This window comes from Pseudonaja textilis, chromosome 3 (genome assembly GCF_049901715.1).
Source record: "Pseudonaja textilis isolate UNSWEBS1 chromosome 3, rPseTex1.2, whole genome shotgun sequence".
In the NCBI taxonomy this organism is placed as follows: domain Eukaryota; kingdom Metazoa; phylum Chordata; class Lepidosauria; order Squamata; family Elapidae; genus Pseudonaja; species Pseudonaja textilis.
The window spans coordinates 110,730,515-110,749,748 of record NC_141992.1 but is presented as its reverse complement, the minus strand read 5'-3'; the positions used below and the strand labels follow the sequence as shown (position 1 = coordinate 110,749,748).

Below are 19,234 nucleotides of genomic sequence, written 5' to 3'. Positions count from 1 at the left end.
AATATTAGCAATTAATTGGAGCTGCATATCTATATCTCAGTGCCTAAGTATAACAGAACTAAAGAAAAGACTGTAATAATCAACAATGGAGACAATATGGTAGTCAAGGATTTTGCTTTCTTGAACATTTATAATCCCTTGACTTCACAACAGAAAGTTTGGCTTATCTGTGTTTAGCTTTGAACTAATGTATGTTTAGTCAGATATCTATTTATCTATTATCTCTATATCTAAGACATTCCTTTTACTCTTCTACTGAATACATTATCAAAAGTATTTCCCACACGTACTCTCCCATTTAATTATCATAAATTAAATTTGCTTTCATTTCATTTAAAGATGTCCAACAAAAAAATGAAGATCTTGGATGTGTTCCTAAATTAATTACTTGGATAATTGTTTCATTACATTAAGTTAAACACTTCTAATTGTTGACATTTATATTTTTTCCATGTAGTTGGTGGGCTGGTACAATAAAAGGTACTTACGTCATGACTAAAGTCTCATCCCCAGGTTCGCTAAGTAGGCCATCCACATACACAGAAATACTTGTGAAATTATGCGTGCTCCAAGTTTGACCTTCATCTACACTGAATCTGTAATGGAAATAGTAAAATAATGAATACCTTTTCTTTAAATAATTTAATAGGATTCACAAAGTCCAAAGTAGTTAAACAGCAGATATTCTAAAGCTAACCATTATTAGGTAGTCTTTGACTTATGACCATTTGCTCAGTGACCCTTCAAAGTTCTGCTGATGCTGAATGAATGGTGGTTAGGACCAGTCCTGGAAGTTCTGGTTGTTCCAGAAATTCTGCAATCGTATCATTGTAATCTAGAAGTTTGACAATCTGTTCACACTTACAATCAGTTGCCAAGCACCCCACAATCACATGAGCACTATTTGTAACCTCCAGTGTTGCTGGGTTATCTCTCCCACGCTTGTACCCTCCCCCAGACCATCTGAACGTCTGCCACACTGGCCACCTATGCATCTCAGTGCACTCTCTCCAACCCTCTCTGTGAGTCTTTTGCAACCCCTAACCTGTATGCACTCTCTCCAACCCACATAGTACATCTTCTATATCCTTTCTAAACTCTCACTCTTGCACACCCTCCCTGACCCTGATGGTACCTCTCTTGCACCCTCCCAGATCCTCTCTTCCATCCTTGAGCATTTCTTCTCACATACTCTCCTCAACCCTCATGCCCTGAACCCTTCTTCACTCTCTCCTCTATCCAGGAGCCATTTACCTGTCTGCAGGTGTGGAACGTTCAGCTTCCTGACAGCTTCCCCGAATACTTGGTTGTGAGGAGCTGACAGAAAGTTGCCTTGACTAACAGTTATGAGTTTGAGTTAATGATGGCAACCAGGATTACAGGGATCGCTGTCACTAAGCAACACACTCACACTTTACTATCACATTGTTTAGCTATTGAAATTCCAATCCCAATTGTCAGTAAAGGGCTACATGTATGCATATTTGAATTCTTTCCTTTGTAAAAAATAATTCTGCCACTAAAGTTATATCAAAAGAGATTATTTCAAAATCTGAAACAGATACAGGAAGTCCTTAATTTATACTATTCATTTAGTGACCATTCAGATTTATGACAGTTTTTCACACTTATGACCACTGCAGAATCCCCATGGTCATGGGATCTAAATTCAGGTACTTGGCAATTGGCATATATTTATGACACTTGCACCATCTCAGGATCATATCATCATCTTTTGCGACCTTCCCAGCCAGCCTCCAACAAGCAAAGTCAATGAGGGAAGCTGGATTTACTTAACAACAAAGTGATTCATTTAATAACTGCAGTTATTTATTTAGGAACTATGACAAAATATTGTAAAATGGATCAAAATTCACCTTATAACCATCTTGCTTACTAGAATAAATTTTGGGTTCAATTATGGTTGCAAGTTGAGAACTACCTGTATTTCAAACTCTTAATAGTTTATCCAGAACAATGCACCCAAAAAATCTGTGTGAATTAATCATACTAAAGAAAACACACAAAGGAAAATTATAAGATCTGTATGATGGGGTCCTCTGGCATCAAGTTTATGATATACACAAGTCCCTTATGTTCATAAAATTTGATCATGAGATCAGTATACTGTTCTGAGAGTCAATGTGGTAGGTCACAATGTAAGTAATAACTGAAAGTAAGAATCAAAATAATTATCAAATTTATCAAAACCTCAAAATAGTTCTTCTGGATGAGATCAAATTATTATCTTGTGCTGCATGCAGTTTGCATAATAGCCAATTCGATGTCAATAACAATAGGAAATTCCCTTCTAGGTATTTTAGAAGAGACATATACTAAATATTTCCAAATAGTTTAGAATAGTATCACCGGCAGCTATCTTTCTGCAGCTATACTATTCTTTTTTGCTCAACAAACCTAATATAGAAGACCAAAATAGTAGAAGACCCAGATTATTATACATATACATGGAAAACATCATTGTCAGGAGCACAAAGAAGATTCAGTGCACAGACTAGCGTTGCCAGAAAATAATAGTTTCAGCTGACAGCTTCCTAACTCTTTAAGGCAGGGCTGTTAAACTCCTGGCCCGCAGGTCAGATGCATCACATGCTGGCCACGCCCATGCCTGGTTTAGCAATTGGGAAAAAAGTCCCGATACATCATGTGACACCGCCATGACGACGTGAGTTTGACACCCCTGCTTTAACACAACACTAATTAAACCCCTTTTAAAGATATCCAAGTAGATAGGGATAGAAGGGGAATTTGTAGATGACACCAAGCTGGCAGGAATAGCCAAAAACCCAGAAAATAGGTTCAAGATCCAGAAGGACTTTGACAGGGTTGAAAACTGGGCCCTATAGAACAAAATGAAATTTAGAGGTGAGAAAAGTCAGGTTTTACACTTAGGCAAGAAAAAACCAAATGCACAGAGATGTATTAGATGAAATCTAGCAGTAACTACATGAGGGATCTAGGGAGTCCTAGTGGACAATCACTTATATATGAACCAGCAGTATGCAGCAGCTGCCAAAAAAGGCAACACAGTTCTAGGCTGCATTAACAGAGGGATAGAATCCAGCTCACGTGAAGTGTTAGAACCACTTTGTAAGGCCTTGGTAAGATCACACTTGGAATACTGCATCCAGTTTTGGTCACAACAGTATAAAAAAGATGTTGAGATTCTAGAAAGAGTGCAGAGAAGAGCAACAAAGATGGTTAAGGGGCTGGAAGCTAAAACATATGAAGAATAGTTGCAGAAATTGAGTATGTCTAGTCTAATGAAAAGAAGGATTGGGGAGACATGATAGCAGTGCTCCAATATTTGAGAGGCTGCCACAAAGAAGAGGGGCCAACCTGTTCTCCAAAGTACCTGAAGACAGGACAAGAAGCAATGGATGGAAACTAATCAAGGAAAGAAGCAATCTAGAACTAAGGAGAACAATTAATCAGTGGAACAACTTGTGGGTGTTTCATCAATGGAGATATTTAAAAAGAGATTGAACAGCCATTTGTTTGAAATGGTATAGGATCTCCTGCTTGGGGTGGGGGATGGACTGGAGGACCTTCAGCATCCCTTCCAACTCTACTATTCTGTTCTGTTTTTGTTATTCTTTCTATGATCAAATGCATCCATCGCATAAAGCCCAGTGAAAGTCTTGAGTGGTAGAGGATCTCCTGCCACAGACAGGAGGTTGAACTAAAAGACCTCCAAGCTCCCTTCTAACCTTATTGTTCTATTTTCTAGGTTCTAGATAGCTATTTATAGATGCCTATAAAGGGGGTGGGGGAGAATGATCTCCTTACCTATGTTTTATTTCCTGATTTCCATGGATAAATGTATTTATTACATATATGAATATAACTAGCAAACATGGATGTTTCAAAAGTGCTTTTCAAAAAGCATCTAGACTTTCTGGTTTTTCTTTGAAGATGCTTCACTTCTCATCCAAGAAGCTTCTTCAGCTCTTGCCTCTTGAAAAAGCATCCTTGGGATAACCATGACCTGGATGACTGAGAAGCTCCATAGACATTTAGCAAATATGAAGCAAATATTAAATTAGTAAATAACTCTCTCAGGGAAAAAACACTTTAGTTGGAATATTTTTGGTACTGAAAATACAGTAGACTAATGAAAGTTTGCTGTAGAATTACTTGAGTATTTTCAGAGGAATAGATGTATCTTTGATGGCCACAATCACACCACCATGATCCAAATATAAGATATGATGCTCCTCTTCAAAAACCTAATGGCCAGGAAAAGAAAAACAACAAATTAATTAGGTTTTCAAGAAAACTGTATTAGCATATTGGATCAAAAATAGACTAATATTGGAAGAGGGGAGAGGAGATTCATTAGACTGGGGAGGGGGGACACACGCACTGAAATCTGGGAAAAACTGGAGTGACAACAGAATGAGGGAAATGGTGGGGGAGGAACAACAATGGAGATTAGGAAATGATGACAATTTCATGAAAATTGTAACATCAATTACAGGTAGTCCTCAATTTATAACAGTTCACTTAATGAACATTTGAAGTTACAATGGCACAGAAAAAAGTTACTTATGACCATTTTTCACACTTATGACAATTGCAGCATCCCCATGGTCATGTGATTTATATTCTGATGTTTGACAACTGACAATGATGGTTGCAGTGTCGTGGGATCACATGATCCCCTTTTGCAACCTTCTGACAAAGAAAGTCAATTGGGAAGCAAGATTCATTTAACAATCATGTTACTAATTTAACAATGCAGTGATTCAGTTAACAAATGTGACAAGAAAAGTCGTAAAATGGGGCAAAACTCACTTAACAAATTTCTTGCTTAGTAACTTAAATTTTGGGCTCAATTGTGGTCATAAGTCAAGGACTACCTATATTTTGGGTCATGAAAATAGCAAAAGAAATAGCATAGATGATGGGAAAGTATGTAAAGGTGAAAGATAAAGAAAGAAAGTATCCCAAGTGATAATGTGAGAATACATTCATCTAAAATATCATTCAAGAAAGAAATAAGTTATACCATAATTAAAAAATGGCTCACTATGCTTTCCTAAGGCTATAGTCCTCTGCATATTTATTAAATGCAGAAGCAATTAATTTTATTTAAATATGCTTAGACCTAGACTGGAATTAACTAAATGTTTAAAAAGTGATTATATCATCAAGCCTCCAAGAAAAAAATCCCAGTAGTAATAAAAGATAGATGATAAAAGAAATCATATCCTTAATCTAGTTGTTGATGTATACAAAAACATATTCTACTGGGCACAGCAGTGTGGCAAGATAATTGCTAATAAATAATAACTCATTCATTCTTTCTGTCTTGATTTGGACTATCAATAAGGCCCCAGCTATTGATAATGAATAGCTTGGTCATATTAGGATTCACACATGAGGCCTTTCCTTCAGCTTGATTGATTTACTGAAAAGTTTATTTCTCTCTATATTTTCTTTTCACTGAATCAGAACATATTTAGGGTTGCAAGATTGTGTTATTTTATATTAATATATTTATTTATTTGTATCTCACCTTTATTAATAAACAAACAAGTACATAAATATAAAAATATGTAAAATGACCAAATACATCACTTCATTTCAATACCTGTCTCCATGTTTTGCCACAATCAGATGTTATATACATTTCTTCTTTGTATTCTACAAGCTGGGCACCCAGATTTCCTGAGAATAAAAGTATAATAATAATAGTAAAATTACTAAAGTATTGCAAATGTTTACTGCAATTATTTCTTCAAAGACTCCTATTCTCCACCCATCCTTATGGCTGAAAAACTCCTTCTACATGCAGACCAAAGAGAATCCCTACGATAGATTATACTTTAGGCTTGCCATCCAGCTGGCTTCCACACATAACTTGGAGGAAATTGAAGCTCCACACACAACTTGGAGGCTGTCAAGTTGGAGAAGATTATCCTAAAGCCACAATTGGTCCAATAATAACACCCACCAAAATAATGTGGGACCTGTTCTCAGAGGCACTGATGATGGGTAGCCTCTAACAGCAGGTTACATATTAATGTTTTTAGTTTATAGCACAGGTGTCAAACTCGATTGTGCCACATAACATCACGTGACATATCACAACTTTTTCTCCCTTTGCAGAGCTGGGGTGGGCATGGCCTGTGCATGATGCATCTGGCCCAGGGACCACCAGTTTGATACCCCTGGTTTATAGTATTTATCCTTTATCCTTGTACCCCATTTTTATTCAATAACTTAAAAGCAGGACATATAAAGATATTTTACTTTAAACTAACAGCAATACAACTACACTACATAAATTAAGTTGAGTGATGCTACTTTTCCAAGACAGTATGTAAATTTCATGACTGGGTAATGACAAACCCTAACATAACCACATTTCAAGAAGTTCCCAAGTTCAATGCTTACATTATCTGCCATATTATGAGTACCCAAGAAAATAGTCACTAATACCTTCACTAGACTCACCATTGTGTTATAGCAGTATATACCAGGACTTAGTCTATTGTGATTTTTTTTTCTGTCATCAGAATCTTCAACACTATCAGAAATTACTAGTTCTATTTATTCTGATATTGCTCAGATATCCTCTAAGGTACATTGATCAAAACTACCTTGCAACTTGCTTGCAAGTTCCTTAGTTTTATCTTTGATGTAATAGTCATTAGTTGAAAAAAACTGCTTCTGTTTATTTTTATGATCTGATTTTATTCCTCGGTATTTGAATCAATTTCTTCACTCTGACTTCTTCTTCTCCAGACCCAAAAGAAAAAAAGTCCAACTCCTTCCTCATATTCTTCACAACAGCTGTTACTCTGGAATGGCTAAAAGCTGCTGAACTTGGAGACAAACAGCCAGACATCTTCTCTAGGGTCTAGGATCATTTCCCATGGCTGACTTGTCCCGCACAAAGGCACAAATAGAGTGAAAGTCTCTCTACCACCTTATCTGTGCAGGTTCTGACCCCAAATAAATCTTTGCAGATTTAGTTCAATGTTTTGTCTTAATGGCTGCAGTCAACCTGTGCAAAGAAGTTAGGCTACTAGAAAAGATGAGTCATTGCAGAAGGAGAGCTATGTTAACCTATGGTGAGAAAAATAGAGAAGTTTGATACCACCTTTTCTGATTAACAATTTTTATTAAAAGTATCCATGAGCTGCAGCTCATTTCATCGGATGAACTGCATGGCTAGACTGATGTAGGATTTAAACTGTGATAAAATGAGAAAGGAAAGAAGAGACAGGTTGGTTATATAGATGCAGTTTACATGCCAGACAGAGTGCAAGTTCCTCAACAATTAACAATTATAATGTGTTAAAAACCAATTTGCTTGTCGAAATCCAAGATTGCCTGGAAATTTGATGTGAGTTCAACTATTTCTTGCTTAGCAGTTGTTTTCCAAAAATGTTTGAGATCTTCAACTGAGTTCTGGGAGATTGAAATGCTCAAATATTACTTTGTCCCTATTTTGAGTCCTAATTTCAAACTTGTGACCATTAATTTTTTTACACAGAGTTATCCTGTTTGTCCTATGAATAATCCAGAGGAACATTGCTGGCATGTATCACATTAGAATATCTGCAAAGGTGGTTCTAATCTTGTGTGTGTCCTTGTTAGGGCCTATGATAAGAACAATTCTATTGTTTCTTATTGCTTGTGAGAATTTGCTTCAGGTTGGATGGTGTCTGCATATTATTTCAGGTTTGCCATCCAGTGCTTGAGAGTACAGTGTTATTATCCAGTATGGATTGTAGCTTATTAATAATTTGTTTGAGAGGCTTGAACTAACTGTGGATGATAATCACTCTTCTATTTCTATTGTCTATCTTTTAATAGATCCTGCTTGGGAACTGATCTAGCTCTATTGATTTTTCTGTTTATATTCTTGGGTGAGAAATTCAGTCTCCTGATTGCTGGCTTAATTCTATCAGCAAGCATCTGTCTCAGGTAAGTCAGAACAAATGAAGTTGAAGTGTACAGACTGGGTATAGATGATGGATGTGGTACTCTGTTCTGGAAGCAAGTAGGTATGCAAGGCAATTTATACATTTCCTACACACCGCAGCATTTGTGTATCAAATGTTTAGTTTTAAAGTAATCAGAAAGTGGATGTGTGCTGACTGCCAGTTAGATTTTTTTTTTATTCAGCTCTAAATACCAAGCAGCTTTTCCCCTTACACACAATCATTCATAGTTTTCCATTCCTAATCATAGCTTATGTGAATCAACATGGAGGGTTGTTAAGATTGCACACAGTGAACTTCTGTGCTAGGTACAAGGTGAAATAACTGGTTTCAATGACTCATCTGTAGAACCAGTAATATTTCTAAGGACACATGAAGTCAGAAACATACAGACTTCTACAGGGAGAAAATGTGTGTATCTAATATGAAGGCCTAAATGCTAGACTTAATCTGTAAATTTAAAATGAAGTCTGCAGCTTACAAACCACACATATCCTTGTGCTGAGCCTGTATTTAACAATTATTTCTTGGTAGCCCTTCATGTTACTATGTTCCCATGCAGATATTCAGACAAAACAATTTATACTTGCTTTGTTAACAAGGGGCTAAGAGTAGGGATTTAGTTTAGATAATCATAGTTCTCACATAAAAAGGAGGGCATGGATAGGCAGTAAAACTTTTTAAAAAACAGAGGATTCTGAGATGAATAAGTTTTGAAATGGAGGTGATGATTGGCAGCTTAAATGACTAATTTGATCCTAATTCTACTGGTTGCTGAAGATATACTGTTGGTTTCATTCCAGAGAAATAATAACTAGTGAACCTAAACTGGATTGGGCAGTGAGTGTTCAGCACCACTGTAACTTTGAATGGTTACTGAACAAGTAAGTAGTCATTAAACAAAATTACCTGTAGTTGTGAAATATAATATAGAGAATGTTTCAGGCTATTATTGCTGATTTTGGCCACCTATGTTTTCTTTACTCAGTCCAATTTCCATCTCAGATGACCTTGCCCCCTTATCCTCAATTTAACTCCTATGCAGTTGGAATGATATTTTGTCCCTTCAGCTCTTAAATGAGAGGCAAAGTCCAAGAAGCTTCATAAAGTGTAGGAGCCCTGTGACTTTACTAGAGGCTCTTTCAGAAGGTAACGGCCTGAACATATTATTTGAAAAGGAGAGAGGAATACAGTATTTCAGATACCACTAATTGGCTTCCTCAAATATCCCCTTTCTATCTATTATATATGGTTCTCACTACCTATGCTTTTCCTAGCTAGGTAAACAAAATTTAGAGATCATGCATTTCCCACACAGATCAGAAATAATATCATGATAGCATCTGTTATAGCAATATCTATAGAAATAGGTAAAGCCAAAAAAGGGGGGAAACTATTTCTGGTTACTTGATTTCGTATACAACAGAGACAAACAGATAGGATGGAACAAAAACCCATAACTGTTAGAGATAGGTAATTTGAGACAAAGTTGCAGTATTATGTTTTTTTTTTCCTGAAAAACACCAAAAGCAAAATATTAAGTTATCTCTTTTTTTTTACCTGCCCCCATTATGAGTCCTGGTGCTGTATCCTTAGTATGAACCATCCCTGACACATATGGATTATCTGGCCAGCGCAGATGAAGATTAAGATGGCAATCAGGCTATAAAATTAACAAAGAAAAAACACTGTTTTTAGCAGAGTAAGTGGAATAACTTTAATTTCTGAAACAACCACACCAAGATTAAACAGAACAGTATTTATTGTTACTATTGTAATAATGGCATTATATTGAAATTTTCCCCATTGTACCAGCACAAAATATTACCACAGATAGTCCAGATAGTCCACCAGATATGACTGTAATGAAACCTGCCCCTTATGGTCCCATTCTAGCAATCATTAGGTGAAATGTGTCACCTAACAACCTCTTCGCCCCCCCATCCCTTTGTTGCCTTAACAAGCTCTGTATAGTGCTGCAGTACTGTGTAATCTAAGCACTATATAATCTAAGGCAGCAGAATGAAGCAGCTGGTCTGGCAGATGACATTTTGTCCCCTGCCACAAACTGGTGGGGCAAAATGGTGGCCACATTCAGGTTGCTGCCGCACAGCCCGGGGACAATTGACTTTGTTCTGCTTACCTTCACAAGGTCTTCAGATTGCTGCAAAAGCTTTTTTTTTTTTTTTCATCATTCAAGCCTCTGTGGCACTGAGCAGATCTCTCTAAGGCAGCAAAATGAAGCAATTTCTCTGGGAGCTGCCATTTTGTTCCTGCCCCAAAGCAAGCAGGACAAAGTGGTGGCCACATTTGGGTCACTGCAGCACAGCCTGGGGACATATGCCCTGCCCTCCTTGTACAACATAAGCGCTGGAGAACTTCGGAAGGTAAGTGTGTGGTGTGAGGGGCATGTGGGGAGGAGGCCCAAGCACTGCAGGGTTCCAGCAGGATGGGATGAGGGTGGAGAGAGGAGGGTGAGGGCTGCAGCAACCTTGTGATGGATCGTAAGGGTGAAAAATCGCAGGTCCGCTACAACCATCATAACTTTCATATGTAGCCATCATATGTAGCTTTTGGGGTGGGGTTCTAATTTTGAATGTTCATTAAATGGTTTGTCATACCTCGAAGATTATCTGCACATCATGAGTATGTAAAAATACTGTATGACATATTAATGCAATACATACATTACTTACCAAATGTCTCTTTAAGCAACCATTTAAAGTTATGATTGTAGTAACAAAACCCAGTTTTGTTGCAGCATCCTGTGGTCAAATGCTATTCAGGTGCTCTGCAATTGGTGCACATTCATGTAATCACCATTTGTATGCTTTCTAATTGGCTTATAACAGAGTTAATGGAGAATGTGGAAGTAAATGTTCCAATCATATGATGATTCTCTTAATGATTGTGGTGATTTGCTTAATGACCAAAGCAGAAGTGAGGACATAAACCTGTCACAGTCATATGATGCTTTGTTTAGTAATTCTGGCAGCAATCCCAATTTTGATTGCTAAATGAGGACTACTTGTAATTTTATTCTTTAAAATTAAACACAGACATCTACTTTGAAGACTTGTATATTCCAAAGAGATATAAATCTCTTTTAAAACTATTTTTGCCATTTTAAAAATATACCAGATACAAATGCCAGAAGAATAACTGCTCATGTTCACAAGACAGAAGCTTAGTCCCAAGATTTTATAAATGTACCTTAATCAGTTTAATAGTATTTATTCAGCATAGTCTCTGATCCTTGCTTTCAGACATTTGAAGTTTTAATCATCCTAATGATGATTTGGTATTTGGGTTTTTAATTATACTTTCCCCAAAGAGATATAAAAGAAAAATATTGACAAGATTAAACTGAATTAAACAGAACTATATTATATTTGAATGAACCTTCTGTATAATCCAAAGAAAGTCCTTTGATTTAATTAAAGTGGGATAATTTTTATTTGTCCAATGTTTTAATGATTATAATTGATGAAATCTAATATGTATAAAAGTACACCTTTCACTTTACTTGAAATAAATTAAATTTGCTTTTTATTATTTAATTCATATGAACATAGATTAAATCAAGCTAGGTATATCCAAGTCCAAAATATATAGTTTAATCAACTATAAAAATTCCAGCACTGGAAGTATGAGGCCTGGGCCAGGTCTTTCCAGTCTTTCATATTGATTATCCTTTCATTAACATGGCATCTTCAAGTCCCAGTTGGCTTATACTGTATATTCAGGTGTGAAACATACAGTAAGTAATGAACTTTTGTTTGCAAACCTATTACCAACTGTCTGTATTGCTACAATTTGTACTGGATAATAACACTCATTAACAACAGTAGAAATAATCTTTGGAGATTTGAAATAACTGTTAATTGTTAAAAGTTTTTTATTTTTATGTTATAACCTATAAAAATTTCAATTTCAATTGAACAGTGTGTTGCCTGGGTACATGCTATTTTAGAAAATAATGATCAAAATATTTACAGCAATGGTCATTACATTGATATTAATTCTATAGTAGTAATAATGTTTGCTTGAAATAACTGCTAATATTCTGGACCATGCCTGAGTTTTAGTGCTTGGCACACCTGCTTCCAGCCTCAGGATTACTTCAGAAACACATTTGGGAGCACTTACTCCAGCCCTAAGAAAAGATGATTAAGTTAATTCCTCTCTGTTGCTGAATATTGTGGTTTATATTGTAATTGCCTACATCAGGGGTGTCAAACTGGTGGCCTGTAGGTTGGATGTGTCACGTGCAGGCCATGCCCACCCCAACTTTGTGAAGGGAAAAAATGTCATGAAAAGTCATGTGACGGCAATGTGATGCCATGAGTTTAACATCCGTAGCCTAAATAAAATTACTACTCATCTCTTCTTCCTCACATGAAACTTTTTATTTAAATAATCAATTATTCCCCAAAATGTCATCCACTGATGTAAAATTCACTGCACAAAGGTTTCATTGTATTATTGTATTTCCCATCTGTTTTTTGGGACGTTATAAATGCAGTTCATTCTTCATTTAATCAACCAGTACTGTGATTTAACTTGGGTTGGAAAAACATAGCTGCCTAAAGTCATTTGGTGGACTTCAGAGTTACATGAGGAGTTAAAGCTAAGTTTCCATTATCCTAAATCAATATTCTAGACTGCAAAATCTCTACATGCTCTCCATCCAAAATATGCTGAGGTCAATTTTTCTTTTCCTCAAGTTTCTCTCTTGCAAATGCTAGAAAACTCACAATTCTATCTTTATCATTGTTGAACACATATTGCTTAAATTGCTATTGTTGCCACAATTGATGACTTGAAACTAAAGACTGAAAGTCCCAAAGGTGCTTTTTCAGGAGGCAACTGAACTTGCTTATTTTTTTTTCTTTGAAGACTTCTTTCACTTCTCATCCAAGAAGCTTCTTCAGCTCTGACAGGATAGTGGGGAATGGAAGGATTTATATACTTTACAGACATCTGGTCATTTGTATCCTTTTAGAGAGTCCTTGAAGCTCTTGGAAGTTTATCTGTGTCCTCAATCTCACCAGAGTAGTGCTTCTGGTTCCTGTAGTCTGTAATTTCTTCATTTGGAAATCCATTCCTACTCCCACACCATTTATCCCAAATTGTATAGCTAAAAGTTGCCTCCTGAAAAAGCACTTTGGGATTACCATGACCTGGATGTCTGAGAATCTCTGCAGACTTTTAGCTATACGATATTTGGAATAGTTTAGATATCAACAGAGATTTACTCAAAGCTTTCAGGAAGATGAAGCAAATAAATGTTTATAAATCACTTTGGAAATATAATTTTCAGCTGTTGAAGTCTAAAATGTTTCCTTCTTATTGTATGGTACAGATTCTTTCATTGATAGAAAACCAAACATAGTAGAACATAATAACAGTTCAAATTATATTGTATATACTTCATAAAATCCATATTTAATGTTTTTCTCATCATCAACCTATTTTTTATGTCTTTGTTAAATAGGATTTTTTTGTTGTTATTTTAACAGCAGGGGGAAATACTCACTGGTTTGCAGACAGTTGGTTTCCCATTCATATCAGTAGCTGGGGGTATGAGATAATCCCAGTTACGGCCTTTATTAAATGTTATAAGAGTGGTAACTTTTCCATTTATTTTCTGATTAGCCAAAAACACTCCTTTGACACCTTTAACCTATGTTACAAATATAATATATAGCCAAGTTAATAAACAACCATCAAATATATATATACATATTAAATATATTAAGATTCATTTGCTACTACTAGAAAAGTGAGTGTGTCAGTAGCTTGAAATAGAACTACTTTCAAAAATTTGGATCTGACCAAGGCAGAAACAGAAAGGCCTTTACTATTTACCAATAAGGATGCCTTTCTAAGAAAATTCTTGTCAACATATATATTAGTTAGTTATAAACATTGCAGGCATTCTGTTGATGTCATTATAAAATAACAAGAGCTAACTGGAGCTGAAGCAGATTTTTCTGTTATGGGAGCAATCTTCCAGTATTTCTCTTCCCCCTTCCAAATATACCCAAACAAAGAGAGCAATTGTTCCTTTAGTTATGTTTTGACTCCTAAGCCAGCCGTGCCCTTTCAGGGGCTGCTCTAATTCTACATTTCAAGAAATTCTCTGCCTCAGTACTCTTATAAAGAACTATTTAATGATATATGTACTGCTGATTGAGGGAACACTGATCTAGATAAAATCTTTTGAAATTCATTTTCATGTGATTGTTCATGAAGTCACAGTCTTTCTCAACCAAAATTAAAAAAAAAAATCATCTTTCTAAACCAGAAATCTATTTTCCTTGTATGGTTAAATTATCTGAAGTTTTGTTGAACATCCATTGTACCACATTTTAGATTGCTAATTGCTATGCAAGTAAATTATGCTGTAGTATGTAGCAGCAGATCATCGAGGAATAACATTTTCTCTTCACAACAGAAAGATAAAGAACAATTCTGAAGAGGGCGGAGCTGGCATCGCGATGATACGGCATGCGATCTTAGAGGTCTGAGATCGCTGCCGATATCTTTGCTCCTGGACGGTCCTATCGGATCTAAACTGTCCTGAAGAGATGGTGAAAGTGAAGAACGCATCCTGTCGATTCCAGGGATACTGCAAAGTCCCTGGTAGATCCAGGAGAAGCTCTTCTTGCCAGCGGCAAACAGACAGCCATTAAAGCTGCTGAAGTTGGGACAGCTCCGAAATGGAAGAGAGCAGAAAGAGAGAGTGTGCCGGTTTGGTGAGAACTTTTTTTATATTCTAAGATAAGAAAGGACACCCTAAGGAAAAGAAAGAATCTGTAAAAGTTTTGACAGAAGTGATTAAGTGGCGATTTTAAACAGGAATGTCAAAGTAATGTATTTTTTTCTCATTGCTGGATTTTCTGTATATGATCTTGTATTTTGAAACTGGACTGGTTTTTTTGTTTATATCTATTTTTTTCTTCTCCTTTTTGATTTTGTAATATTTTAGGCTAGAGGCTCCCTTTTAGTTATTTCTTTTTTAAAAATATCTTTTTCTTTTTTTAATTCTTATTATATCTTGCTTGGAAAAGGAGGGGGAAAGTGAGAGCAAAGAAACTTTGTAACACTGCCAACTAGAGGCTTGAAAATATTCTATTTCCCTGTGACCAGACAAAGCTGAGAAAGAAAGAACTGAGACTCTTTTTCAAGGACATTGCTATTTGATAAGATAGAGGGAAGAGCATGGGAGAGTATTATTGCAGGTGCTCTTCCTTCCTCTGGGTTTCTATCAAAAGCTGGAGTCTGGTGTTGAAATGTAGGGGGGAAAAGTTTTTGGAGATGAGAGTTATAATAAGAGCCTTGGATAATTAAGTGCAGTGTGCCCTTTTTACTTTTCCTAAGTTGTGCTATCCCTCCTCATCAGCTTTATTGTATTTCTTTTTATCTTTTTTTTTTGTAATAACTATTTGGGTTTTTGGCTTTGTTGAAGCTTGTTTTTGTTTTTCTTTTTTTCTTTGGAAGTCCAATCTCTACGTTTGCTTTTTATTTTAAAGGGAAAGCCTTAAAAGCCTCTTTTTTTCCCCCTTTCCTGGTATTTTTGTTTTTTTCATCTACCTTTCTGGTTTATTCTTATGCACTTTTTAATATTTGAGACCTTTCAATTGGATTAAGGTGTTGAAGAACCTGAAGAATTTTTCCTTTTTTTCTTTTTTTCCCCTTAAGTCTTTTTCTTCATCGAACTATTGATTGGATTAAGGTATACAAGAACCTGAAGAAATTTTGACCTCCCTTTTTTTTCTTTTATTATTATTATTATTATTGGGCTTCCTTTTTCTACTATTTTTATTTTGAACTATAATTGGTTACTTCATAATTGGATTAAGGTTTAGAAGAACCTGAAGATTTTGAATTGCTTAAAATGAGTAGGAAATTTATAGCTCCTGGTTGTTCAACTTCTACTTCTTCCTCTCCACCATCTGGAGGACAACGTTCAATACAGACAATGTTAAAGCAAGAAAAAGAACAAGAAAAAGTGACTCTGCAGATGATTATGCAAGGAATTAAAAATATTCAAGCAAGATCAGAGAATATTGAAAAGAGAATAGAGAACATTGAACAAAGAACAGAGAACACTGAACGAAGAACAGAGAACATTGAACAAAGAACAGAGAACATTGAACAAAGAACAGGGAAAACTGATGAAAAAGTGGGGAACATCCAACAAATGATGTTGAAGTATGATGAGAGATTCCAAAAAATTGAAGAAGATAAACAAAGAGACAAGAAGATTGGAGATATTGATAATAGATTAACGGTGGTTGAACAAGATAAAAGTGGTATGTTGAGATGGGAGATGGATAGATCAGAATTCTATCTTAGATTCCAAAACGTAGAGGAAGAAAAAGGACAAAACCTAGCTGAGATAATGATAGAAATAAAGGCTGAAGCTTTGGAGCTCCAAACAAAGCCAAAAACCCATATAGTTATTACCAAAAAAAGATAAAAAGAAATACAATAAAGCTGATGAGGAGGGATAGCACAACTTAGGAAAAGTAAAAAGGGCACACTGCACTTTGTTTAATTATCCAAGGCTCTTATTATAACTCTCTTCTCCAAAAACTTATCACTTTTCCCCCCCTACATTTCAACACCAGACTCCAGACACCAGAAGATGATGGATGGAATAGATGAGGTATATCAAGTTTTCACAAGATATGCGATGAAAAATAGCTTACCAAGAGAAATTCACATTAGATCTACAAAGAAAGCCATTAAAATGCAAATATTGCAAGTGGCAAAAGAGAAAACACTGAAATACAAAGACAAGGAGATAGTGGTCTTGAAACAAATACCCAGAAGAGTGAGAGAGATGAGAAGAAAATACCAATTCCTGACTAAAATGCTACTTTAAAAAGAGGTGAATTATAGATGGCTGGTTCCAGAAGGTTTAATGTTTACATGGCAAGAACAGAGACATAGAATTGATTCAGTTGAGAAAGCGGAATTATTTTATACAGAATTTTTTGGAAGGAAAGAGGAAGAGGCAGAAAAAGAGATCTCACTAATTGAATTCCAAGAAGACTGCCAAATGGCGACTGAAAAAGAAGAAGGCGCATTAGGTGGAAAGGTGGAAGCCAAAGAACAACGTGAACTAAGATCTACGAGAGCTGCTAAACCTAACTATAAAATATAACCATGGAAGAGAAAAAATTGATTACAATTAATATAAATGGACTTAACTCAGCCGTTAAAAGAAGGAAAACCTTTCATAAATTAGAGAAATTAAAATTTGATATAATTTGTCTACAAGAAGTACATATTAAAAAACAATATGAGCAATTGTTGGTACAGCAAAATTAGGGAAAAATTTACTTCCTTGACACAATGTAAGAAAAGAGGAGTGGTTTTATATATTAAAGAGACCACCCCAGCAAAATTGATCTATACCGATGATGATGGAAGAATACTAATGGTGGAAATAATGGATAATAATATGAAAACACTCCTGATTGCAATTTATGCTCCGAATGACAAACAAGAAGAATTCTACAAAAAATTACATATGAAAATAATCGATCTGGACTATGCTAATATAGTTATGATGGGAGATTTTAATGGAATTGTAGACAATAAATTGGACTATACAGTACAGAAAACAAAGCAAAATTGAAAGACTCTCCCTAAATCTTTTTTTAAAATGGTAGATGAAATAAATTTAAAAGATACATGGAGAGAACGAAATGCTAAAACTATACAATACACCTTCTATTCAAATAGACACTTATCATGGTCCAGAATAGATATGATATGGATGTCAACAGAATTAATAACTAACATTCAAGAAATAAACATTGAAACAAGTACTTGGGCAGATCACAATCCAATGACAATTAAATGGAAAGGACAAAGAAGAAGATCTAGATGGACGTTAAATAATGCCATTTTAAAGGAAAAAGACTTCACACAGTGGATGGAGAAAGAATTGGCTTTTTTCCTTAGAGAAAACAAAAAAGAAGATACATCAGTTCAAAAAGTATAGGATACAATGAAAGCATATGTTAGAGGCTTGATAATAGACTATACAAGGAAAAGGAATACTATGAAAAGACTAGCCTCTAAGGCCCTAGAGGATGAGTATAAAAGACTTGAAAAATGCCACAGAAAATGCCACAGAAAAAGGACATCAAGCTAAAAATGGATATATAATTAAACACAAAATGGGTCAAATAGAAAAAGAAGAATTAGCACAGAAAATTAGAGGTGCTAAACAGAACTACTTTGAAGACGCAAACAAACCAGGTAGATGGTTAGCATACAAATTGAGAAAGGAGAAAGAATCAAGGAAAATATTGCAATTAATAGATGACCAAGGCCAAGTTTGCCATGGTAGCAAAGAGAAGAAGGAAATCATTCGAGACTCCTATGGGAAATATATGCAAGAGAATATTGATGAGGAAAGAGTTAAACAGTACTTACAGAATGCTAATTTACCTCAGATACCTAAAGAGACTGAAAAAAATGTTAGAAAGCAATATAACGATGATGGGGTTAAATGAAGCACTCAAGAAGCAAAATAATGGAAAGACACCAGGCCCAGATGGACTTCCAGCAGAATTTTACAAAACATTACAAGAATTGTTGAATCTTCCACTGCTAGAAGTTATGAATGAAGTTATTTTAAAGAAGAAGATACCTAAATCATGGTCAGAAGCCTATATTACACTTATTCCAAAAGAGGAGGCCGACCCATTACAAATTAAGAACTATAGACCCATTTCTCTACTAAATGCAGATTATAAAATCTTTGCTTCAATATTGGCAGAAAGACTTAAAAAATATTTAAATAATTTTATCCATCCTGATCAAAATGGATTTCTGCCAAAGAGACAAATTAAAGACAATATGAGAGTAATCCTTGGAATACTATGAGGCACATCCTGAAAAACAAATGGCTCTGATATTTCTAGATGCACAGAAGGCATTTGATAATGTGAATTGGCGATTCATGTTATTACTGTTGGAACAGATGGGTTTTGCTAGAAAATTTATTCAAGCAATAGAAGCTATATACTATAAGCAAACGGCAAAGGTAATGATAGAGGGAGAACTGACAGACTCTATTAATATAAGAAAAGGAACAAGACAAGGGTACTCACTATCACCTTTGTTGTTTCTGTTAACCTTGGAAGTGCTAAACAGAAATATTAGAGATGAAAAGAATATAAAAGGAATAAAAATCAAAAAGGAAGAATTTAAGCTGCAAGCATTTG

General features: G+C 35.4%; 1 protein-coding gene across 4 annotated transcripts in view; it reads right to left on the bottom strand.

The window, feature by feature from the left end:
- The window catches only part of SORCS2 (sortilin related VPS10 domain containing receptor 2), a 145,887-nt gene that overhangs the window by 40,304 nt on the left and 86,349 nt on the right, over positions 1 to 19,234 (bottom strand). For all 4 annotated transcript variants that reach the window (XM_087930599.1, XM_087930597.1, XM_087930598.1 and 1 more), the window contains exons 10-14: positions 13,519 to 13,665; positions 9,540 to 9,642; positions 5,618 to 5,694; positions 4,159 to 4,250; positions 489 to 596 (exon numbers count right to left, since the gene is read on the bottom strand). In XM_087930599.1, coding sequence (XP_087786725.1) covers positions 489 to 596; positions 4,159 to 4,250; positions 5,618 to 5,694; positions 9,540 to 9,642; positions 13,519 to 13,665 — 527 coding nt within the window. The remainder of the gene's footprint in view (positions 1 to 488; positions 597 to 4,158; positions 4,251 to 5,617; positions 5,695 to 9,539; positions 9,643 to 13,518; positions 13,666 to 19,234) is intronic.